This window comes from Lonchura striata, chromosome 1, assembly GCF_046129695.1.
Source record: "Lonchura striata isolate bLonStr1 chromosome 1, bLonStr1.mat, whole genome shotgun sequence".
Lineage (NCBI taxonomy): Eukaryota > Metazoa > Chordata > Aves > Passeriformes > Estrildidae > Lonchura > Lonchura striata.
Window position 1 is genome coordinate 10,028,190 of NC_134603.1, and position 25,473 is coordinate 10,053,662.

At 41.3% G+C, this 25,473-nt stretch overlaps 2 protein-coding genes across 11 annotated transcripts in view; both read left to right on the forward strand.

Moving 5' to 3' along the window:
* Positions 1–18,013, forward strand: part of ASAP1 (ArfGAP with SH3 domain, ankyrin repeat and PH domain 1) — a 127,287-nt gene extending 109,274 nt beyond the window's left edge. For 6 of the 8 annotated variants that reach the window (XM_077782038.1, XM_077782031.1, XM_077782032.1 and 3 more), the window contains 6 exons: positions 1,345–1,506; positions 4,344–4,410; positions 6,433–6,491; positions 8,782–9,284; positions 13,097–13,219; positions 15,130–18,013. In XM_077782038.1, coding sequence (XP_077638164.1) covers positions 1,345–1,506; positions 4,344–4,410; positions 6,433–6,491; positions 8,782–9,284; positions 13,097–13,219; positions 15,130–15,204 — 989 coding nt within the window. In that variant the 3' untranslated portion in view covers positions 15,205–18,013. The remainder of the gene's footprint in view (positions 1–1,344; positions 1,507–4,343; positions 4,411–6,432; positions 6,492–8,781; positions 9,285–13,096; positions 13,220–15,129) is intronic. The other 2 variants (XM_077782040.1, XM_077782046.1) reach the window with 1 other exon arrangement.
* A 5,270-nt stretch (positions 18,014–23,283) lies between these two features.
* Positions 23,284–25,473, forward strand: part of CYRIB (CYFIP related Rac1 interactor B) — a 95,667-nt gene continuing 93,477 nt past the window's right edge. For all 3 annotated transcript variants that reach the window (XM_021542354.3, XM_021542351.2, XM_021542356.3), the window contains exon 1: positions 23,284–23,391. The gene's annotated coding sequence lies outside the window, so the exon portion shown is untranslated. The remainder of the gene's footprint in view (positions 23,392–25,473) is intronic.

Genomic DNA, 25,473 nt, shown 5'->3' on the forward strand with positions numbered 1-25,473 from the left:
GAAGAAGGCAGCTCTAGGTTTGTGTGCTGCATGGCAAGATATATGTCCAGTAACTGAATGAAGGTTTTGTCTCAAGTACTGTTCAAATAAGGTAGCTTTTCAAAAATAGGCAAGTTGGTTCTACAGTGCTAGAAAATATGCTGACAATAGACTTGAAATTTCAGATATAGACTTTGCTTTTAAAGTTTTATGTCAATTTTTGCATTTATCTGGACCGATGGCAAAGCCATCTGACGCGCAAAATTTACTGCGAGTGAAGACTGCAGTGAAGTCTGAGTTGTTGGTTAGATTAAAACAAGGCAAAACCAACAAACCCACAGACTAACAAAAACCACCCCAACAAGAAACCCCCTGGAGTGGTTCTGGCCTAATGCAGAGCCACTGCAGAAAGTGTTAGAAGCCATTTCTTAGGGCAGTGGTGGCAGCTGACTCCAGCAGTCGTCCCCTCGCTGCCGGCTGCGCCCGGCTCTGCTTCCTTGAGCTTCTCGGTCGAGAGGTTTGTGAAGGTCAATGCTGCAGCTGATTAGGAACATCTCCTGTCTTCCCGCTGGGTTATTTTGTCTTTCAAGCTGTATCTGTTCCCATAATGTGTGAAGCATTCATTGTGTTGAATAATACTTGTGCCAGCATTCAATCAGAGGGATATAAAAGTATTTAAGGATAGGGGTGACTGCATAGGCTCTTACGAGCAATGCTACTGTGAAATATCTAATCTCAGTCCCAGATAGGAATTCTCTGATGTTTATTTTATTCATGCCATGTACAACGATTTGCATTGCTTTTGGAATGCATAGTTTGATGTATTTGATCTACAGAAAAAAGAATTAGAGAAAATCTTCTCAAGCTAAAAATCCTATTTTGAATGTGAGAGAAAAATTTGTAGGCATATTTTTATTTCTTTCCTCCTGCCTTCCAGTTTATTAACAAAATTGGTATGAGATGGTCTGGAGGGCTAAAAAACCTCCCCACATACAGAATGTGCTTTCATTCTAGTATAAATTAATAGCAATTTTAATCCCATGTGGTAAATATTACTTAATTTTAATATTTCATTATGCTTTTTTTTAACAATGCCTAAAATTAGAAATCTTGGCACGATTAATCCTGTATTTTTTAAACATAAGTACACATGTCATTCTATTGTCAAGTTGCTTATATTCCCACAGCTGAGATGGTTAAAAATGTGGTGGATGTGTCGTTTAATCTAAACAGTGTTTTGGCATGGCTTGTCTTTTTATTTTAGTCTTTTGCTGCACTTCGCTGTGGGTCTGACTGTGAATTTTTCAGTGCTGCTTTGACGTTTATGCACATGTATTTGTAAGAAGGTTGTTTGTTATTTTGCAGGCCCACCTTCAACCCTCCCTCTAAGCACTCAAACCTCTAGTGGCAGCTCCACTCTTTCCAAGAAGAGACCACCTCCCCCACCCCCAGGACACAAAAGAACCCTCTCTGACCCACCAAGCCCACTACCTCATGGACCCCAGAATAAGGGCCCAATTCCTTGGGGTGAGTTTTGAAATGCAAAACAAAAGGGCAGGGGAAAACCTTGCCGATGGCTGATATATGATCTTTGGTTTCTCTTTACCTGGTGCTTGCTTTCCAATGATTGCAGCTTGATGTAGCGTCAGCTCAGATAAATCAGCAGTTCTAGCTCCTGTCACTGCCTCCAGGCTGCCGCAGCCGAGCCGCACTTGAGAAAGCTGAACCTCCTTCACGCTGCCCTGGGGCCCAGCCCAATCCCCTCCACTGCCTCCCTGGCTCTGCCCTATGCCCAGGCTGTGCCCTCACCCAGCCCTCAGCCCCTGCTCTCCTCTGCCCCTGCCCCTGCTGCCGCTGTGCCCAGCCAGGAGCCAGGGGTGCAGCTCTGGGGCACCAGAGCCGCTGTGCCTGTGCAGGTCTCACAGGAGCTCCTTCCTTGGGCTCTGGGCCATGCCTCTCCTGTAAAGTGTTCACACCTCGCTGGTGGGAATGTGTTGTCTTAATATGTACTTGGCTTTTGTGATGTTGTCTGTACATACACAAAGACTGATAGGTTTGCATCCTGCTACCAGAAATAGAGCGTTTCAATTTTTATTTTTACCAGGAGACCTTTCTGACAGATGCTTTTTGGAAACTATTTTCCAGACTACTCAGATTCTTCCTGTTTTGAATAAACATTGCTCTGTGCAGTCAAAATCTCTTGGTAGCTATAAATCTCAGGCATATGTGATTTCTTTGATTTTATTTTTGATGGCAGGATTTCCATTAATCTGTAAATTTTTAAACTGGAATCCAGTCCTTACACAGGCGCATCATCCAAACATTACTTGTATTTTAAGAGAATCCTCTCTCTATTCTTGTACGAACACACAATTGCTAGCCTAAAATAAAAAAATCGCTAGACTAAAAGCACTTTTTTTTTCAGCAAATTGAGTTAAATTTAGTAAATCATGGAGTACTCATGTGTGATTTAATCTAGGATTCAACATGAAAAGTATAGAGTCCAATGAAAAACAAAGACTTTTTCTCAAGGAATAAAAATAAAGGACTCTTTTCAGTTTTTTACTTCTCAGAGGTCTAGGAGATGGGAAAAAAAAATGTTTCCTATGTTGTGGAGTCCAACAGCCCTGTACTTTTTCAGAGTTAGCTAAGACATTTTGAAGAGCTTGGACTTCAACTATGTAAAAAATCCCAAATATTTAAGTCCAAAACAGCACCTAAAGTACCATATATGCGAATACTGTATAATGTATCACTGTTAGGATGAAAGGTGTGATAGGATTAGATGCTAGGCAGGTGTCAACTTTTCCTTAAACACATTAGGCAATAGATAAAGGAAGAAGAAGAAAATAGGGGAAAGGTGCAGGTGTGCAGTTGAAGATGAAGAAGCCTGTAGCAGTAAAGCAGCTTGTCAGAGAAGGGCCAGAGAAGAACATGGCTTTTCCTGTCTCTTCACTGCTTTTCAGGGCAAGCTAAACTTCAGTGGATGGAAGGGGGGCCTCTACTTCCCATTTTTCTTAGATCTGTACAAAAGCTTGTTTCAAAGTCCATTTGGATTTTTAAGCAAGTATTTAATTTTGTATTTATAGAAGAGGGAGTTTCTTCTATCTGCCTTTATGTTTTTTGCTTAGATATTGTCAGATGTTCACTGCTTTTCCTTTCAGAAGCTTTCTTCTGTGTTGTTACATTTCTTGCTACGTGGAATTTCAGCATTTGTCTTCTAATCTGTGCATTAATTGAAGTTTCAAGCAGAGCAATCCGTAGCTTATGTCTAAGCAAATTGAGTTACTATTCAAAGATGTTCTAAAAATGTCATTTAGATTATTTTGTATTTCCATAGCAACCATGAGATATTTTTCCTTCCTTTATCCATAGGATCTACATGTTTGCTGTTTTACCTTAGTTCCTTTTTTGCACCACTGTTAAACACAAACATATTTTTAGCAAGTCACAGCATGAGCCTTTTCTGCTGTTTCATTTAGACATCAATGTGCCAAGAATGGTATTTAGAAAAATGTGTCATTCTTTTGAATGAGAAGTATTTTGTGTTCTTGGATCATTAAATGTCACTTCGCATCCATTTCAATGACAAAATTTGCTAAAGGTTGTTGAAGCTGGTTCTGAGATTGACGTGCTGTAAAAGGAGAGGTAAAGGGGATGAAAATGCACTAAACCAAAAGGGTTGGTGTCATTATACCTTGAAAATGGTGATTGCTAATGAAGAGAAGCTTTCTGCTGAAGGAGTCCAGAGCACTTGGGTTTGGCTTTTACTGCCTTTTGACAGAATTCTGTATACCCAGGATCTTTTCTTTACCAATGGCTAAAGTGCAGATTATGGGAACATACAAACTTAGTCACTAAAACCAATAAAGACTGTTTTTGCATAGGATAAAATACCAATCCTTAGAAATTTAATGTTTTGTGAATAAAATCACATTCATGGTGGTTTTAAAAAGATATGCCTCACAGTGCAAAATATAAACATCAGTGAAAAATGGATCTGATACTGGCCTGCTGTATCTCCTTCTATGCAGAGAAAATTGAAACACTATTTCAAAACAAATGCCCTACAGCAATGTCATTCAATCTTCCCTTGCCAGGAGATGAGAGCTTCCAGTGAGTTGTTTTAAAATGTTTTTTATGAAAGGTCATCTTGGATTATTTTGGTCCCTCCTGCTTTTTCAGCTGCAAAATTATTAATAAAGAATAAATTTATAAATTATCTTTAAGATATGTTGTATTGAAGATGCATAGAGGAATACATGTTTTGCTTTAAATTGCACCCTCTGCTGATTATATTTCAGTTATCCTAATGATTTTTTTGTTGTTGTTGTTGTTTTTAATTGTGCTTTTTTTCACCTCAGGTAATGATTTGGGCCCACCTTCAACTAAGGCTGCAAACAAGTTTGAGGGGATGTCTCAGCAGTCAAGGTAAAATCTGCATGTATGAAGAAAAGATGAAAATTTAAATAAATATAACTAATTTGTATATTAGAAAAGAAGAGCCTTTCATAGGAAATAAAATCCTAGCTATGTTTCTTACTTAGTTTTCTGCATGCCCTACTAGCATAGAAATACTTTGGCTGCACTGAGCCTCCTACGCTTTGTTCCTTGCTGTCCATGGACAATCCATCCTTTGAGCAGGATGGACAGAACGCCTTGTGCCTGAATCTCTCTGCTGCTCCTACAGAAGTGCTCTCTCAGCTGGGGAATGCTGCCTCAGACCACAGTCTAGCAGGACAAAAGTTTTATTTTCATGTCTCCTGGCATTTAATTTTGTCTGCTTCAGTGTGAAGTGTCCTGCCTGGAGCAGCAGCGTCACTCTGGGTACAGGCTGGTATCGAAGATGGCTCTGTAAGAGAGAGTCTCATCTCAGTCTTCCAGTTTAGCTGTTTTCCACTTTGTCAGGCTCCTGTGCTGCCACACAATCTGCAGTTACACAAACTGCTTTTAGCTCATAGTTCATCAGCTCAGTCCAGTACAAGTGTCTTTTCAATAGCTGGGGCAGTAAGGACAGCCATACATTGCTGTCACTTAGAGTTTGCTACTCTGTGCTGTGATTCCAAAGTCCTGAGGTTCAGAGCCTGGGAATTCAATAAGCACCTGCCTCAGGCACACAGCCGTGCATGACCACCAGTGTGTGGGATGGGCTGTGGCTGGGGATGGATGTGTAACCTCAGACAGGGCACAGCAGAAAAGGTCTGTAGGAAGGTCTGGACACCCCCAGACTGTGATTTGCCTTGTCAAGATAGGGAGAGGACCTGTTGGTGGTAGCACAGCTGGCTTCCCATGTTTGCCGAATCCTGGCTGGCACTGGGCACTCAGGGGAAAAGTGGTAGTGTTCCACAGCACAGAGAGCTGGGCCCATCCTTGATTCTTGTCAGACAAGGGTAAAAGTATGGTCCTTGTACCCCATGGTAGGAGGTACCAGGGTGGAGCTGGGCTTTGATGATCTTTTTGGGATGCTTCCAATCCAGGATATTCTATGATTCTATGACTTATTGAATCAAGATTAAGTTTGGCTGTTCTTTCAGCTTCATGACATGACGTATTTTTACTATTTGAAAAACAGCTAGAAATTAAAAGTGTTTCATCATGCTTGTTTTGAAACATTGGCTGCAGAGATGAGCAATACCAGGATCAAGGCAGTTGATGCAGAAGAGTCTCTGCTCTGTTGAACATACACTGGCAGCTTTCTCATTCATTTTTCTTCTTTTTCTTTTTTGAGTCATTATTTTGAGTTGATACTGGAGGTTTTTTTATGCATTGTTAGATTTTTATGCCTTAAATCAATATGCATTCTTCTCTTCCACATTCCTTTTCTATAAAAATGACTTTGGTGGGGTTTTAGAGGAAAAACTTAGATGGGAATAGCTAACATACGTGTACTACAGGTTGACAGAGTAAAGCATGTTGTTTTTCCACAGTCATCAGTATTTCCTGGGAGTAGCAGAGACCTTGTCTCCTCCTGCAGCAGAGAGTGTGTGTGATACAATACCACACATGTACAGGAGGCTCCAAGGCATAGGCTCAGTCCTGGAAAGCTTCACTGACATAAAGCATAGATTATGTTTTGTATGTTTCAGTATAACTATTTTGAAGAACAAATTTTTCTTAAGGTTCAGGATCTGCCCACAGAGTTGGTCCTTCAGCTTTACCTATTTTCAGAGTACATTTTGCATGTACCATAGTTCATAGAATGTATCTGCCCCTTAGCATTGAAGCTGTGTAGGGTTTGTATGTATTTTTCTCTGGGAAAAAAAAAAAATTAATTCTAAACAACTCTTTGAGTTTTGGGATTTATCCACAGACAAAGTGATTATACAAAACGGGCAAAATAAATGTGGATTTCTTTTGGGATTTTTTATTTATGAATGTATAATGGGGGAAAAGGAGAAAGAAGTCTATTTTATAACAGTTGTACGCACTAATCATTCACATCTGTTGATTTAGCACTGGGACAGCAAAGACTGCACTTGGCCCTAGAGTTCTTCCCAAACTACCTCAGAAAGGTAAGAGATCTCTGTGGCTATTCTCATAATGGCATCTTTTAAATGTGGGTGAAAGTAAATACTTGTTTTAAATATATGGATCTTTTCAGCAGAAATTTCATTTCTAAAATGCCACAAACCGTGAAAGTGTCACAAAACTGAAAGGATTTTGGAAAATGGAGAAGGCTTTTATTAAACTGAAAAAATACACCTAGGGAGGAAAAAAAATCATGAGCTAATTGAAGCTGGAAGAGACCTCAGGAGGTCTTGTGGTCCAGTCCAGCACCCGGAGCAGGGCCAGCTTTCTGCCATGAGAGCAGGTTGCTCAAGGCCATACATTTTGAGTATCTCCATGGATAACTTCTCTGGGCTTCTGTTTCTATCCTTGACCAGTCTCATTGGTAATTTTTTTTTTTTTTTCCTATTATCTCCAAGTCCCATTTCTTGATAGCTTGGAGCAAACTGTATCTGTGCCATGTTCTGGCAATCAGGGTTGTGGTCAGTGCAACTACTTGGGAAAGAATCAGATGCTGTTGCATGCTGATTTATACATCAGTGACAAGATTGCTGGGACCATCAGCCCAGGGAACACCTTTCTTTTAGAAATGTTCTTTCCTAGTCTCTTTAAACTCAGTGCAGGTTTTTTGTTTTTGAGTTGTTGCAGCAGTTGACTATAAAGTAGACCTACTTCAGACTACAGAATCCATAAAAAATACATAATATCTGTATGAGTGGATGATCACAGTAGAGCCTGGAGATCAGGAAATGCTGCTTGTCCAAAATTCTGAAGCCAGATACCTGAAATTGAGAGTGCAAATCATTTTTTAACATAAAAATCAAATGTTAATTTTTAACTTTGTTAAATTACAATTATTCTGCCATGTTATCTTTTGAAAGAGACACCACTAGGGTGGCACTGTGAAGGAAGTCATCACTTCCTTGATTTAAAATGATTTAGGTGAAAATTTAAGAAGGGCCAAATCAAAGCACTTTGATAAGTGCTGCTATCAGTGTTTTTCATATCATTTACTTACATCTCAAACCCCTGTTGATGATCAGTGTGTTTGCATTTCCTGTGAGGTAAGGCAAGGGCACAGCCATATACAGGGATCAACAGAGACATTTTTTTAAAATGAGATGTCTGATAGTAATTATACCATTTCTTTCATGGAAACTATTCAAATGGGTTTGGTTTGGAGTGTTTTGTTGGTGAAGTTCTTTTTTTTGGTGGGGGGAGGGGATGGGTTTTTTGCTTGGTGGGGTTTTTGTAATGGTTTGTTTTGTTTTGGGGGGGGGTATGTTTTTTGGGTGTTTTTTTTTTTTTTTTTTGTATAATTAGCCATAAATATTTTGAAGTGGGTGATATCCAAAGGGAGAGAGACTATTTTTTTGGCTGGTAGAATATTATACTAAAACAGTGCTGAATGCTATAGGAAATTGTTCCTTATGGATAAAATGTGTTGCTTTCATCACAGGTTGTAAATTTTTTCTCTCTTGTCGCCCTTCAGCTGTTTTAACATTAGGGCTATGGGATTTAGAAGGGTGTGGGTTGGGGATTTTTTGTGTGTACTAATGGTTTTGTTTTTTGATGTAGATTTCAGTTGAGTTTTCTTAGGGAGCTTAGCAGTAAAATCAATAGATAACACTGGGAAAAAGAACTATATGAAAAACTAGTTTCAAATTCCTTCAGTGAAATCTTCAAAATACACATTTTAAAACTTTCCATCTTTACTAAATTGTAAATATATACAATAATACATTTTTTCTTACTTTTAGTGTGAATGTCTTTGGTACAATATGTTCTATACAGTGCATAGATAGATATATGTTCTCACTCTCTCTCTTCTGAAAAATTTTACAGGTATTAATCCTGAGAGTCAGGTGGTTTTTTGTATGGAATTCAACAATTCAATTAATTGTCTTTAAAAAGAAATTTTGTTACAGTCATGTCAACTAATCTGTAGGCGGTTTTGCAAAGTCTTTCATTATATTTCATAGTTTTTGGTTTGGGTCCAAAAAGTGATTCACTTTATTTCATTTGAAGTAAATAACCTATGAATTGACATCTAATAGCTGTTGGAATAAGCACTGCTCACCTCCAGGAGGAGCAATTACATGAGACCTCAGTGAATAAGGGTTATATAAAGTTGTATTATCCTGCTTTTGTCATAGACTAGGAAGATTTATGGGCAATTAGGGGGCTCAGTGACTATGTGGTCATTGACACAACTGCAGTTTTTATATATGCCTAACTTCTTTAATATTGAAATATTAAGATTGTGAAAAACATTGTTTTGCTTTTTTATTTTAGTGGCACTAAGAAAAATAGAAACCAGTCATCATCTTTCAATAGATAAATCCCATCAGCACATGGAAATGTTTCAGAAGCCCTCACTGTCCATTGATATACCACAGAAACCACAGCCTGGAGACTTGCCCCCAAAGCCTCTGCCTCTGGAATTAACTCAGAAACCTCAAGTGGGAGATTTACCCCCAAAGCCTGGAGAACTACCCCCAAAGCCTCAGCTAGGAGACTTGCCACCAAAACCACAGCTTGGAGATTTACCTCCAAAGCCACAAGTGAAGGACCTTCCTCCAAAACCCCAGCTAGGAGAGCTGTTGGCTAAAACTCAAGGTGGAGAAGCAGCACCGAAGCCTCAGCCCTCAGAGGCAAATCAAAAGTCTCACTCCATAGATCTTTCTCCAAACGTACAATCCAGAGATACCATCCAAAGGCAAGCATCTGAAGAGTCTAATGACATAACACACACCCTGCCAGAAACCCCTGTGCCACTTCCCAGGAAAATAAATATGGTAGGTATTACTCCAGCTCCTTGGAGGCATCTGTGGAAGTCTTTGAAGTTACTGTAGGACTTTCTGTGCAGTCTTGAGCTATGCACTCCAGGCAACTTAAAGCTATGGGCTGGGGTGGGGAATGAGGGGCTCTTTTTGTGCCCCAAAGCAGTTTCAGAAACGTTGAGGGTTTTCAAGGCCTCCTGCATGTTTAAAGAAATACTTGCAGCATAAAGCAATAACATTGAAGCATGAAAATGTATTTAGATTTATTGGGATTTATGTATTTATTATATCTATGCCAATCACAACTCTGAATAAATTGATGGTTTTCTCTGTTGCCTTTGCTCACAGGTCTGTGTGCCTTGGATTGGTAGAATATTTATATATTTGACATAGTAAGCTTTAAGAAGAAGGGATGTTAGCACCTGTTGTCAGCAGATGCAGAATTTAAAGTAAAGTCAACTGTGACAAAATAGTAACTGTCCCTGTTGATGTTTAATGTTGATGTACTTAATGGTTGAGGTGTAGGTTGAGATGTATTGATGAAGTGGTGAAAATTGACATTGCTGCATGGTGTGTAGTAGTAGATCTGCAACATTAACTTGATTCCAGCCCCCAGGTTATCTTGCTGTTCATTTTTCTAACCTGTACAATTTCCAACAAAGGATTCTTAATGCATATGTAGATTGAGATAACTGTGGAACTCCAGAGCTCTCTTAAGATTTTCATAATGAAGAATACATCAAAAGGAAGATGGCTTTGTTTGCCAAATTGGCTATGCAAAACACTTATGTAAAAAGGAAATAAGACTTCATCCCAGTGAAATAGTGAGAGCCCTGTGGAGCCATCATTCTGCTTGGCTTCTAGCATGGACTTGCCTGTAAACTCCTGTCTGAGCTGAGGAAAACAGAATTGTTGCTTGGACTTCCTGAGTATTCTGGAATTTAAATATTACAGGGATCAGATCAAAACATGTTTGTTTATTTATGTCCTTTTAAATATAAGCAGGCAAATTATGCTGGTCATTCTCAGCTACTTGTCACTTTATTAAAGAAGAAAAGAAAGCAAATAATGGATTACCTGTTTAGTTTGATTACTTTTGGCTTTTTTTTAACTGTCACCCTACTGTATACAGAAAAAAAATCTGATAGGTTCTTCGTTCTCAAAACTCAGGCATTTTCATATGTGCAGTAAATTAAATAGTTCCACTATTGTGCAGTGATGGAAGCTAGTCTATATCTTCCCAGGAAACATACATATATACATATATACATATATATATATACATATATATATATATATATACACACATATGTATGTTTATATGTATATCACCAGGTTTTTGCACATCTTTGCATGCACACTTGTATTTCTTTGTGTTCTGTGCAAACTTTTTTGCTTGAGTGATAATGTGCAAGAATTCCTGTGAACTGTATCTTGCCTCCATTTTCATCCCCTGGCTGGTGAAGTGCTTCATCCCAGTGAGCAGTGGGACCCATGCCAGCAGCCACAGGACTCATGGGCACCTCTCTCTTGGCCTTGACTATTTAGCCACTAAACAGAGAAGCATAGTTTGTGGTTTGTTATTTTTATTATTATTATTGGTAGTTTTAGAAAATTAATTGTTCAGAAATGTAATTTAAAAATTCCAATGCTGAAAGTTTATAAACATTTGAAATTATACTTTTAGAGAAACACAACTTGCACTGGGTGCTCCTGAAATCACACTGAGCACTTGAGCATTCTTTTATGTGTGTGGTGGTTTCTACAAAGGAGACAAAATACTCATTTTTAAAGAAAAAAAAAGTGTTGAATGTAAATAAGAGCATGGTTTGATTATTAATTATCACAGCATCTCATTACTGTTCAGTTTTAAGCATAAAATCTCTTGTTAATAAGCACTTGTTGGGTACAGGGAATCAGTCGGTGGTTGGTATTTGTTTTTTAGTTGCAGATAACATTTCCTGGAATTGTTTCCATTTCTTTACACAACAATGCCACAAACTGTTCTGGAACATGAACAAAATATGTTCTGGAACATATGTGCTCTCTACATACCATTCTTTTTTTATACCTTCCCATGATTAAATAGACCTTGAGCTTGAATACTGCTTTTTACTGCTCTCCGTGAAAGGAATAAAATGTGAAAATCTGATGGAACCAGAGTAATTACCATCCTTTCTCATGTGCTTTTACAGGCTGAGTTCCATACAGTTTTCTAAGTTAGAGGAATGTGAATTTCTTTATTCTTTTTATTGAACAAGACAATTTTTACTTTGCAGAAGTAGTTGCTTCCCTTCATCTCTGGAGGATTGATTGGGAAGGAATGGTCTTGGTTTGTAAAGGTTCTCTGGAGTTGAAAGCTGGGACTGTCCCCAAGCACCCATTCCTATTGAATTCCAGTCCCTAGTGCTAGATGAAATTTTTGTTTAAATTATATGAATATATATTTTAAGAAAAGAGGAAGCATTCTTTGAAGTGACTTCTCACTGCAGCAAACCTTTGCTGTAGAAAAAACCCTTGATCTCGTATGATCTTCAGGTAGTTCTCTTCATTTGTCTTGAGTATTGGGGGGTTTTTTTTAAGTTTTATATTATGTTAACTGCTTTCTCCCTTAAATCCCTCTGTAATTATTATTCTTCTGTATCTTGAGTTTAGTGTGAGTGCTTTTTTGAGTATATCTCTTCTGCTGTTGAGCCTCAGGGATTTTTTTTTTTTTTGCCAAAACATGGAGGAATTTCAAGTGGGTAGGTAACAGCAAAGAGAAGACTCCCTAGGAAATTTCCTCTGTGAAGTTAGTTTTGGCTCAAATTCCCCTAAACCTGCTGACTTTTCCCTTCATAGCCCTTCTGCTTCTCATCTCCTTCTGCTCTTATTGGGTTTTTGTATTCTTGTTATCTGATTACTTCTGTTAAAAGAAGTAACTGTAGGTTTTGAAGAGGTGTGGGTATGAAAATACAGGAATATAAAGCAGCAGGAGTGTTTTGCTGTGAATATTGCTTACCTACTCTATTTGGAAATCATTTAAGTCATCTTCTCTGCCATAAGAAACATATGTTTGGGAAGGAGTCCATGGCTGAGGCTTTTTTCATATGAATTAGCAGTATGCAGCAAAGTATGACCTAGAAAATACTTGGACTCAGAATGATAGAGCTGTGAGAATATCTAGTGTGAATTAGCATCAGAAAATAGTACTGCCATCTGACATAAAGGTAATTTTAGTAAGTAATTGCTAACATTTGGATGGAAAAATCTCTAAAAAAAATAATTTCCAAACCTGTAAGCAGATTTGAAATCAAAGAATCCTGTATTTTTGCATTAGATTTAAAACCAAAACTGTAAGGAATACTGGGGTTCCAATGCAGCATTTTCCTCAGCCCTTACCTCTCTTGGAGCATTTAGAGGAGACTGGATTTAATTTTCTGTTCATGGTAGGTTTGTTGATGAACCATGTATTAAAGGAGAAAGAAGGTGTTTGCAGACTAGAACAATGTAAAGGCATTATTTAAACTTTCTTCACTAGAGGAGACAGAAGTTACTTAAGCCCTCTTCAGGGCTACATGTTAAGCACTACACATTACGTTCTGCTTGGAGTTCTGAATCTTAAGGAAAAAAAACTACACCTGTGTAGGTAACTTTTTATTTTATTTTTTTAATATCCTCGTTGAAGCAGAAATTTTGGATTTCTCTATTCCCAGTTGCAAGGAAAGTAATTTATAAACTTCACTTTGTTGTTAAAAAAAAAAAAACACAACAAAAGGCAAAATTCATATAATATATTTTTTTCTCATTTCCCATGTCCTTCATCTCAAACTTCGTTCTGTTTTTAGGGAAAAAACAAAGTTAGGCGAGTGAAGACCATTTATGACTGTCAGGCAGATAATGATGATGAACTCACATTTGTTGAAGGAGAAGTAATTATTGTAACTGGTGAAGAGGACCAAGAGTGGTGGGTATGTATCTTTCCCTTTTACAGTTCCACATAACTTCGTTATGACTTTTATAAGAAAGCCTCTTTTTCCAAATATGGAGGATTTATTTTTATTTTTGTTTGTAGGTGGTGGGTTTTGTTTTTGTTTTGCTTTGATTTTTGTTTTGTTTCTTTCTGCCTGTGCTAACAGCCAGTCCTTAAACTTCCATTAGAGAAAACCCCTTTTATTTGGGAGGGATAATCTGTTAGAACAAGCTCCAGTAAGTTCAGCTTTATTGCTGACTCACACAGCACATATTTACACATGTCCCTCTCTGTAATGCACACAGCCTTTAATTAACTGAAGAAGTGGTGATTCTTACTCTATAAACTTACACCCTCCATGAAAATGAGATGTGTAACTATTTTCAGTTCACCCAAAATGTTGTTATACCTACAGAAGTTGCTGAAAATCTAAAGAATAGTTTACAATTGATGCTATAAGCTGGTGGTTTTCTTCTTAAATGAGAGGCAGATAACATTTTGTTTCCCTTCTTCCCTCCTATGTCCCTGTTTCATACCACACTCCCTCTGTTATGGACTGCATATTGTTCAAGTGCTAGCACCAGGTCCTCCGTGAAGGCTCCAGCCTTTCTTGACAATACAGCTCATGTCCCTAAGGCCCATCTACATCATATGTCCCTGCCAAAGAATTATTACTGGGGATAAGGAGACAGATTTCATTTGACTAAAACAAATTCAAATTGCAGTGCTGCCTGTGATATCCTAATCTAAGTGCAGCACAACCTTTGCTGTTTTGTTTCCAGCTACGTTTTCCTCTCACTCATCATTTAAGCGTGGAAGATTTTCAACTGAAAAGCTGATATCAAAAGAGCAGTGCCCAGTGAAAAGTGTCTGTGTTGCCCATATCACCTTGTCCCTGATTACTGCTGCATTCCCTGCTGGATCTGTTTTCTGAAGTGGCTTTTTGAGCCTTTTGGGGGCATGCCCAGCAAGTTGCATGAAGCACCCCAGTCTGAGTGTTTCTGAGAAGGGAAACAAGGGCTGTTGACTCATATGCTTCAAAACTTTGGCTCTCCAAGAGGAAATGGCCAGCCCTATATGTTTCCCCTTCCCATTTTGTAAGCTGGTGGAAGAGGAAGGAAGGTACACCATTATTCTGAAAGCAGTGAACAGCACTGTAGCAGGGTGAGAAGAGGGTTATGTGGTCAGTCATGGCTGCTGCTCCAGTGCTATTCCACAGCTGTTTATAATTATGTATTTTAAACATGGAAATTTCATATAAAATATTCCATTCTTTTTAAATCTCTTTGAATACATTGATTAGCTATTTCTTTATAAATAATCATTATGCAAAAGGTGTAGGTAGTTGTAGCTGAAGGAAACTTAATCAGACAACACTGTGATTTGTTATAAACACTAGTATGCACCTAAATCATTAGGTATCATGCTAATTCAATGAGAAAACAGCTGGGCCTTTATCACCTTAAGTGAAACATGCAGATTATCATAAAGAACTTCACAAATATAGCAGACAATACCCTTCAGTCAGATGTTCAGGATTTATTCACTAAACTAAGTGGTTTGCAGAGATATTACTAAAAACCTGCCTATCAGACAGAAGAAACTCGGGCTTCTGTTTTGATGAAATCTTGAAATTCAGTGATGTATATAAGTTTCCTAAAAAAAATTTAGTTCTGTTCTCTTTAGATTTAATTGGCTTAATTTGTCTTATTTATAATATGCTTGTGCAATTTCATTTTGTTCCTTTACAAATTCATGTGTTAACTAATGTCTGCTTCAGACTGTCCAAGAGGTGGTAGAGGCTCTGTGTGCAGTTCTGCTGCATTTGAATGCAGTCTGTGAAGTCTGTGTGTACAATGCACATCTATATGTATATGTATATATGTACCTTCTTCTCCTGTGTTGCAGATTGGCCACATCGAAGGACAGCCAGAGAGGAAAGGGGTCTTTCCAGTGTCCTTTGTGCACATTCTGTCAGACTAGTCAAAACAAACAAATCCTAAACTTGAGCATTGCACATTCTTCATGCAAGACGGGCTTTTTAGCAAAAGCGAACGCTGCTGCCTCCCTGTAATCCTGTGCACAATTGTATATATAGCTGCTGTTACAAATTAAGAATTCATTTAAGTTTCACCTCATGAGGTTGAATTATATGTATTGTAAATATACTGTGTTATTCTGCCTTTGCCAGTATTATGGTAGCCTTGGAACCTGGCACGCCTTATCGGGTTTGTTGAAGCCATCCTGGGCATTTAGCACTTCCATCTCTGTCCGTGCTGTCCCACACGTGTGGACTGCCAGTTTTCCAACATAGGTGGTCTCTGTCACCCACGTAACTGTACAGAAATTACTGTTCCTAATAACCTGGTATTCTCAATATACAATTAGCAGAAAGTTAGAATGAGTGAATGGTTTTGGACAATTTAAAGATCAGTCTGCAGTTCATAAGTGTATGCAGTTTACAGCTATGAAACCCACTTCGATATTTATTTAATATAGTGCTCAGTTAAGTGTAATTATGAAGACAAATATTCACTGACTTTACAGATAACAGTAATGTTTTACAGTGTGCATACAGCATCTCATGTTTATATTATGTGGACCTATGCCAAACTGTGATTGCAGTTCCCCTGTGATATTACCTCACTATAAAAAGTTACAAATTTATTTCATTTGAAAAACTTTAATGAAAATTAGTCATGTTGTTCTTTAGTAGATATGTGTGAAATTTGCTGGTTTCTTTCACTGAATTCTTAGTAACCAAGGACTTCTAGCAAATGTTAACTGTTGACATTGTGCATGCATTTAGACGCTTACTTGAAACCTGCCTTTGTACAAAAGTAGTACTGTAGTCATGTAGCTACATTTGAGGAAAAGAACATTTTAACTTAATTGCTATTCAGGTTAATGTGAGCTTGCAACGGTATTTGTTTATAGCTAAATTGGCTCTTTGGAAATTGATTTTGTGGGGTTTTTTTTTTCCTCTGTCTTCAACCTTGCTAAAAGTTAGTTACCTAAAATAATTTTTTTTTAAGTGGTGATATAAGGATAAATTTAAATTATTTTTAATGCTCTAAAAAGTGGAAGCTAAGATGACCTCTCATGCATTTGATCAGGCTGGTAATGATAGATCTCAGATCACAAGGATAAGGCTGGTTTTCATGGAGTTCACCAAGCTGTAAGGTGTAATGGTCGTAACCCAAAGCACAAAGTAACAGACATATGGTCACAAAACTTATTTCTAAGAAAATACTTGGAAGGTTGCATTTGACCTGAGGTTTCTTGAAAGTTGGTATAAAGTTGCATTGCCAGAAAACACTTCAGTGTATTACTGGAAACTTTAATTTCCTGTGTCACTTTCATAATTTTTAATCCTTTGAAACATCGTGCAGTTATGTTTTTCCCATGGTTTGTCTGTAGTGGGTTCCATGACTTTCATATGTAGTTTTGTATGAATTGCTTTAAATGTTATTTTGGCTTCAGTACCTAGTGCTGCTATTTCAAAGCAGATTGTCTTGGCTGCATGGAAAGATTTTCATTTCATAAAATCATATCTCAGACTTTCTGAGGACTTTCATTTCTAATACAGTTTTACAAGACTGTAGTCAGTGAATATTTAATTCTCTTTGTGGTTAATTTAGAAACAAATATATGTCTAAATCCCACATGGAAAAAAAAAGCAAAATATTTATCAACTATTAATGGTTTTATCATTTATTTTAAAAAATTCATTCAAAAAAAAAAATATGCAATGAGTGAGAGAGCCTGCTGGCATCTAATCTTCAGTATTACCAGCTCCAGTATTTCAGAATTTTCTTATTCTATTTCTATGGAAAGAAAGTCAGGTTTAGCATTTATTTAGCATTCCATTTTATCCATTACTACAATGTTTTAAGTTGCATTAAAGAACAAAACCTATTCACTTTTGTGGTCAATTGTATTTTTAAGTGATCTTGAAATAAACTGATAAATGCAAATCATATAAAGAAAACCTAGGCATGTAAAATTATGTAGAGTCAAATGTCTATTCTTTTCTACGCTCTTTAAAATAGTATACATATGCATTTTATAAAATTAAATTAGTTCCATAAGGAACAATAGTTCTGTTTATTCTGGCTTATTGTGGGTCATAAGAAATCAGAAAATGTATGATATTGATTGAGTTTAAGTACAGTATTATATTTGAACTCAATGAGCCGCTGTCTGCAATTTTGTATATGACATAGTATTTGGAAAGTCTAAATCTTTATGGAAAATTAGCTGATAAAGGGTTGGGGGGAGGGGTAGGGGAAGGTGCCCCCAGAGGGGGAAGTTTGCTCTGCAGATGATGTCTTATTTACTGTTGAACAACAGTTGCTATTTATTTTTTTATTACATAGTACATCAACATGTACAGAAATCCGATCTGGTCATGCCACTAGTTAAAATCTTGACTTCTCATTGAATGTTAAGGTAAAACATCAGTACACATGTCTATTCACATGTATTTAATGTGACAGTTTTTGAGTACTGTATGTGTTAATTTCTACTTTTTTAATATTTAAAATTGCTTTTAAATAAATGTATTCAGTTGATCCCAGATATCTGAACAAGGCCCTTTTTGTCAACTGGAATATCTTCTAGGGAGAAAGTCTGGATTCCAAACAGGTAGAACTAAGACATTTGAAATGTTTTGAATATAAAGCATTCCTTATATAATGCAATTAAATGTGTATCTCTTTAACAGCTGTTAAATATGGATGCAATTGCCTTTATCTGGAAAACTTTACTTACTAAAGTTAGCATCAAACCACTTGTTTCGTGCATGAGTTTCGATTGCTTTCTCTCTGGCCTCAGCAGGCTCTGTGGGCTCTCTGCCCCCTCTGTGTTGCTTCCACAGCAGCCTGTGGGGCTGAAGGAACCATTCACAAACTCTGTCTGTGCACAGGATCTCCCAGCCTGACAGCAGCTCTCACACCAACTAGAGCAGTACTAATCTTTCCTGGATGGAGTGACTTCGTTGCTGAGAATTTCAATCCTGACCCAGCTTGCAGAGGTTATTTTTCCCCCATCCCTGACTCAGTTCTTGGATGTTTCTCATTTAAGAAACATCCATTCCTGTCAAAGCTACTCCAAAATGAACAAGTCACTTGAAATTGCTAGAAAGCAATGAGAACAGCCTTTAGCCAGAGGAAAAGCTGGAGTGTGGAGCTATCAGATCTGGTTTGTATCAAGAATAGTAGCTGCCAGAGCACAGGGCTCAGAAGTCTGCTGTGGTGAGAGCTTCTTCAGACTGGATTGTGGCACTGGTGTGATGTCCCACCATCACAGAACATCCTGCTTGCTTTGTTTGGGGCTTTCAAATCTACACAGGCACAACATGGGGGAGCTGGAGGGAGGAAATACAGATATGGGGCAGGAGAATCACTCTGGTTAAATATTATGCTCTTTCTCAGTTTCTACTGTGTCACAATATTTCAGATAACAGCATTCAGAGAGACACTGATTCCAAGAGCCTCCGTTCTCTGTCCTACTTGTATTATGTGTTCTTCAGTGACATGTATTGATTTCTTTTCCTAAGTCAAAATTAGGGTTGGATATCTCGTACACTGTTTGGAGCAGCAGAGGACAAGACAAATGCATGCCCAGAGAACTCCGTTGTTCAAAGTTTCAGTCTCCTTACCCTTCTCCTGGCAAGCCTTAAGCTCATAGTTAAACAGAAAATTGGTAGGCTATACCAGTGAAAGTGATGCAAATATTACATACCAAAGAGTGAAACTCAAGATAGCTCCCCACTGCACAACAGCAAACAGTTCAGCCATAAATCTGATTTCGTTTCAGATGCTTCCCCTCCCCAGAACTCTCTAGTTCTATGTGATAGTTCAACTGAGTGTTGAATAGAAAACAACTTTATTTTCCTATGCCCCACACTGTTGCATAGTTTCATGCCAGTCACACCCTAGCCTGGGAACTTTTCTATGCCATGAAACACGAACTAGACAGAAGAGAAAATGTCCATAAGTAAATAAAGTTCGGCTTCAGGCCTTACATTCTTACAGAGTGGTTCTCACCTGAAGAGTTTAAGACTCTCAGGGATGCTTTTATTAGACTCCCTTAGCCCTTCTGAAACAGCTGGAGGCTTTTCAGGTGGATGCAAAATGTACACACAACTGTAAGATGTTTTTCTCTGCATAGCTGCAAGACAACATTTTCCTTATCTAATACAAACTAACTATTCTAAGTTGCCTTAATGATACTTTTAGGGCTATACATAACAAGATTTATAGCTCTGTCATCAGCTGAGGGAGTGCTCGGATTTCTTCTTGAGATACGCTAAGTGCTGTTTGTCAACTCGTGCTTAAGCTGACACCCCTCCCCGAGCTGCGGCGGGCACAAAACCTGCACGTCTTGGCTGGTTCTGGTCAGCTGCTGCTCGGGAACAGTAAAACCGATAGTGTGTCATGGTACAGGCTCTGCCTTGTTCCTCTGTAAATTACAGAACAGATCCTCCCGGCTGCAGCAAGGCGGATGTCTGCTCCAGTCCTTTTGTAATGGTGGGGGCAGGGAGGAAAGTTTGTGACAGCTGTCACATCTGCTAAGCTGTCAGAGCAGAGGGGAAGCTGATCGGTCATTTTCTGCACCACCTAAAGAATGTTTTCCAGCTTACCTGGAACTTTAAATCCAGTGCTGACTCTATTAATGCTGTTCCTACCAGTTTGACCTCAGTTCTTATGTGTCTGATCAGAAAAATCCCTTCCCCTTGTGCTTTTTACTCTTCTCTGAAAGGCTGTGTGGGACTAGGTCCATTTCCACATGGTGTTTTTCTTTTTTTTCCCTAAGGCTTGAAGATAATTTTGTGCCTCAGTTGCCACCAGAAATTATGAATCTGATTTCTCTCTTGCAGTCCCATTGAGTGGGTAAATCAACCCTGAGCAGTCAAACACAACTGCTCTAGAATGGCTGTATTAGAGGTTGTTTCTTGTATTTAACTTTGTTCACTTCAAAACAGTAGCATTAGGCTTTGTTTTTTGATAACTAATTGATTTTTCCAAGTATTTTTTTCCAAGGGAATGCTCCAGGAATATCTTACTACCTCTGCAAACTTATAGGCTTAAGTTGCTCTTAAACCTATTTTAGTAATGTTTTTCATCTCTCCCTGCTCTCACATCCCTGCTACAGTAGGTGTCAACAGTCCCTCTGAGATGGGGTTCTTAGTCTTTAAATAAAATTCAAAAACTTAGGTATCAGAAAGGACTAAACTGTGCTCCTGAACTTCAGACTGAAGGAAAGACAAGGGACCTTGAGCTGAATGTGCACAGAAGAGGTCAGCAGCTGTTTGGTGATTAAGCAGGGGTTTACTGTGGTTTTCTGTTGGAGCCTGCAGATTTCCTTAATGAGCTGACACCAATGGCCACTTGCTGCTTTAGACACCTCAAAGACAAAGCAGACCTTTTTTTTCAAATAAGTAAAGGTTCTACCACCTGTAATCACTTGTCTATTTGGCATCTATTCCCATCCTTGGCTCCAGATCTACATATCCAAATGCCTTCCCTTTATTCACTGGAGGGTTTGAATTCAGAGCTGTAGCCCTACTTTAGCAACTGTAGGCAGGAAAGCAAGAGCCCCAGGCAGCTGACCAGTAAGAGAGCTGCAGCCAGCCACATGCTCTCATTTCAGCTAAGACTTTTTTATTGTGTGGAAACCCACCGAGGAACTGGAAAAAAAAAAAAACAACAAAAAAAAAAAAAAAAACCAAAAGCCTTGTGGAGCAATTTCAGAACCACTGCAGTAGTTCTGACCTCTCTGGGATAGTAGTGTGGGGATGGAGAGCAGATTTGTGATCCAGGATACTCCTCACTCCATCCTCCCTACAGGAACTGGGCCAAGCTCTGCAGAAAGAAACAGGAGAACAAGTGCTAAACCTGCTTTGATAGGGTGCATAGAGCTGCTTAAAAGGGAAGTTTGGCAGTCTAGAGAGCAGGAAACATCTTCATCTGAAGTGAACTGACACCAAGTGATGCTGGAAGATAGGGAATTCCAAGACTTTGGCAGAGAGTAGAAACAAATCTGAGTTCTACATGTGCTACAAGGTAGAGATGTGAGAAGAGCCGGGGATGGAGGCCATCACAAATCACAGCTTGGTGGACCCCGGGACACCTTTGAAAAGGTGTAAATGACTCCTTTGTTGATGTGAAGGTCAATCGTAAGGAGCCAGCAGCTCTCCTATGAGCATGGCCTCTGGGCTGGCCATATACTCACCTGAGAGATCAAGGTAATGCAAACTCCTGTGAAATGAATGTTCCTTGTCCAGGAGAAGCAGCAAGATCTTAGCAAACAGCACTTGGGGTGGGAGGGCAGCAGGGCAGTGGGACCATCTGGTGAGCATTATGCGAGTAGCTGCTGTAATTGCTGGGCTCTGTGAAGGAGCAGCAGAGCCTATTCCTCCACATTTGGCTGTAAGCAAGGAGGTGCTGCTGCCCTGCCAGAGCAATCTCTGGCTGCAGCCTCACACAGGACCCAGACCCACCTTTAGTTATGGTTCTGGCACCCCCACTTCTTCCTTGGAGCAGATCTGGAACTGTCACCTTGCTTAGGGACAGATGATCCTTTAACTTGGCACTTACGTTCCCAGCCAAGTCTGTCTGGATGAGATGCTGCTGGGTCCAGCAGAAAAGCTCCTTCTATTCCCTCTTCCCTGCTAGGATGTAGAGAAATTTGAGAGGGGAAAAAAAAATTGGAGGTGGAAAACCCCTCTCTACTTTTGTTCCTGTCATTTGCCCATGGCAGTGTTCTATCTAAATGATTTTCATGCAAAATGTAACCCTGGTAATGTTTATTTAGATGGGGGCTACCAGGGGTCATCACTTCCCTCTGTCCGTAGAGCAGGCGCCTGCTTTGTCCATGATCCCCAGCTTTAGCTGCTTTCCTGGTGGAATGTAAACAAAGGCACCAAATGCAGGACTTCTGCACAGGGGTGCCAATACCTACAGCGCCTCTCTGCATCGCAGCCTCACTGCTGCCCAGGTCTCTCCCTCTACTTTGGGCAAAGGACAGGACTTGTAGCCGTTGTGGTAAGACCTGGGCCTCGGGGGCTGCAGAGTGAACTGAAGCATCACAGCCCCCCCCACCTGTGACTGAGAGTAAAGCTGGGAAGCAAAATACCAGTTAGAGAAATTACCTTAAGATGTGTTACACCTAATCCCTGTCCCCTCCTGAAAGGGATTGATGGTGCAGGAGAACAGCATCTGTTGCTGGAGGGAGAGCTTCCTGAAGAGCAGATGGAGAGGCCGTGTCCTGGGGGGACCCTCACTCCTCCTGCAACCAAGATGTCATCAGCTGTCAACAGGATGGAGAAGATGAAGAAGAAACAGAACAAGGTGCCTCAGAGATACCACAACTTATCTGAACTCTTAAGTGTAGCTCTAGAGATGGAAGGCTCTCTTGGGGTTTGAAGGAGAAATTAGGTCTTGATGAGTTTTTTCTTTGATCCTCCAAAGCTAGTCTTACAGACAATGTCTCACTGAAGTAGCTTGGCTGCCAGACTGCATAACCAGGCCTTGACCATAGCAGGCACCAACACCTGCATCTGGAGTTGCCAACAGCCCTGTCCCAGGATGTGGCTCCTTCCCTGGGCACAGGCGGCCCCAGGTGCTGCTCGGGCCGGGGCAGCTCCAGCAGAGCCTGCAGCCAGGAGCCTGGTGGAGGTGGCTGGGTTTTGTTACACACGTTTGAAGCCTGCAAGGTGCTCCTGCATGTGGCTGCTCCCTTCCCATGGCTGCAGAGCCTCGCCCGCGTTCTGCTGTGCTGGGTGTGCTTCGTGCTCGCCCGGAGCGGCCCGTGAGGGCAGGGCCACATGTGGCTCCAGCGGGTCGGACCCCTGGCACGGAGGGTCTCTCCTGGCCCCGGGATGGATGCGGGGCTGATGCGAAGGCTCTGACCTGGCGCCCATCCCTTACCCCGGCCCGGCGGGGTGAGCACCCCGCGAGTGCCGCCGGCCGCTGCCCGGGGCGTGGGGAGGGAGCCCGTGAGGGGCCCGGGGCCCGGGGCCGGGCGCGGCGAAGGTGCCGGGGCCGCCTCTCCTCCCCCCGCGCCGCTTCCTTTTATATCGATGCGGCACCGCCGCCCGCAGCCACAACCTGCGGCCGTGACGCCGCCGGCAGCCGGAGGGACGAGGCTGCGCCCCGTGCCCAGGTAAGGGCTGCCCGCGGGGCAGCGGCGAGGGGCGGCTCGGCGGGATGGGGATCGCCTCAGGAGCCGGGAGGAGCCTGAGCGGAGCCCTGGGGTGGGCGCCCGTGGGGAGCCGCGGGGCGGAGAGGAACGGGAAGGAGCCGGGGCAGCTCCCGCCCCGCTGCCCCCATCCCCGGGCAGGGTGCTCAGCGCTGCCCGGGCAGCCCCGCGCCCTCCCGGCCGCCGGGTGCTCCGTGGGGCCGTGAGAGAGCCCCGGGCGGCTCTGGCCGAGCTCCGCTTCCCCCGGGCACGGGCGCTGCGAGGCCGCCCTGGGGCTCGCCGGGAGGGGCCGAGGCGGACCCGCCCCTGGCTGCGAGGGGCGGCAGGCCGGGCAGGGAGGTCCTGTGTGCCCCGGGTCCGGGCACGGACGTGGCAGATCCAGCGACGCTGTGACAGCCCCCACACCAACCCACAGCAGCTCCAGTCGCTGCCGGACTGAAGCCGAGCCGCGGCACGCTGGGCTGGGAGCCGTGGTTTGGTCCTGTGTGCCATGGGTGCTGCGTTCTGGGCTGGGAGCAGCAGTGACCATGTTAGATGGAGGCCTTTTGTACAGATGCTGGGTGCCAGGCCGAAGACTTATTATTTGTCCTTGTTCATGCAAATCTTGTGCCTAAAAGTTCAGCCCAGCCGGGAGAAATGTGCTGGACCGGCTGGTGAGAGGGTGAGCACTTCTGCTTTGGGGGATCTGGTACTTCCTCATCTGGGCAGGAACGGTGGTGTGGTTGTGATCATGACTCTGTGTGAAAAATACCCCTCTCTTGAGCAAGCTGTAGAGTTTCAAAAGGATTAGTGCTGAAACAGAATAGCACCGAGCAGACCCTAAATAGAGATTACCCGGCTGTATGGTTTGGAGCAGAGTTACCCTTTTGCCATTAAAAAATGAATTTTTATGCCTAATAACCATTTTTAATTTAAGCAAAAATGTGTACATTCTCTCATCTAAGACCCAAAAAGCCATGAAGGATGATGCTTATTCAGTGTTTTGTTAGGTACGTGATTAAAACAATAGAAATGCCCTTTTTTAAAAATTCAAACAAACAAAACACTGCATCTTCACCCCAAACTAAGAAGTGCTTTGAAGAGATGTGGGGTTTTAGTGGAATTTTAATGTCCTCTTTGTTTCAGAGCTTGACTGAAAATGAGGTTGGCAATGGCTGCTGCCTGTTTAATGTTGAGGAGGACAGAACTGATGCTATGGGGAGTTGAGGAGTGTTCTCGGTGCCTACATGTGCTCTGAAGGACTCTCCTGGGTGCAGAAAGACACCCTGGGTCATTTCAGTGCTTGGCTCTGCTCAGGGTCATCTTGTCTTAGAGAGAGGCAGCATTTGCTGCATGGCTCTTCCTGGGTTCCCTGCTCAGCAGGGATCAGGAGCCTGTCCTGTCCAGGCTGCAGGATGCTCTCCAGCTGCTGTTGCAGACAGCAGTTCCTACCTGCTGCTTGTCCTTGCTCTCTGGGAGCACTGCTCAGGCCAGAAGCCTCATCAGTGCCTTCTCTGACAGTTGTCACCCCTTGCTTTCCCAAGGTTGGTGATGTGGTTTCCTCCATGGCTCAGCAGGGTCCCCTGGCATGAAGGAGCTTCAGAGCAGGTCTGAGGCAGTGAGACTAGGAAGACTAGGGAGCACTGAGCATCCAGTAGAACAGTTGTACCAACAGGACTTTTAAAGACAATTCCAATAAAGTCCAGAGCATCCTTTTCTCTAACTGAGATCAATAGTTCAGACTGCTCAGCAAAAGAGTGTGTGCGATGGATTTTCAATAATCAGCACAACACAGCACAGCTCAGGCTTGAGGAAAAAATTATTAGGCCTCATTCTGTGCCTCTAGATGTGAATGTGCCTAGCAAGAGCACTGAGGAGACTGATGCACCGAGGGGAGTTAAAAACGTTAATGCTGCCTCTGAGCATGGAAGGGCACAGCCACTCTCAACTGCTATTTATTTATTTGAACTCAAAGGTATCAGAGGATACGCAGTGGCTCACAAAAATAAAGGCTGGTATTTGAGATACTTCCTGTTCTTGTTGGAGGAGAACAAGGCCCAGAGTATT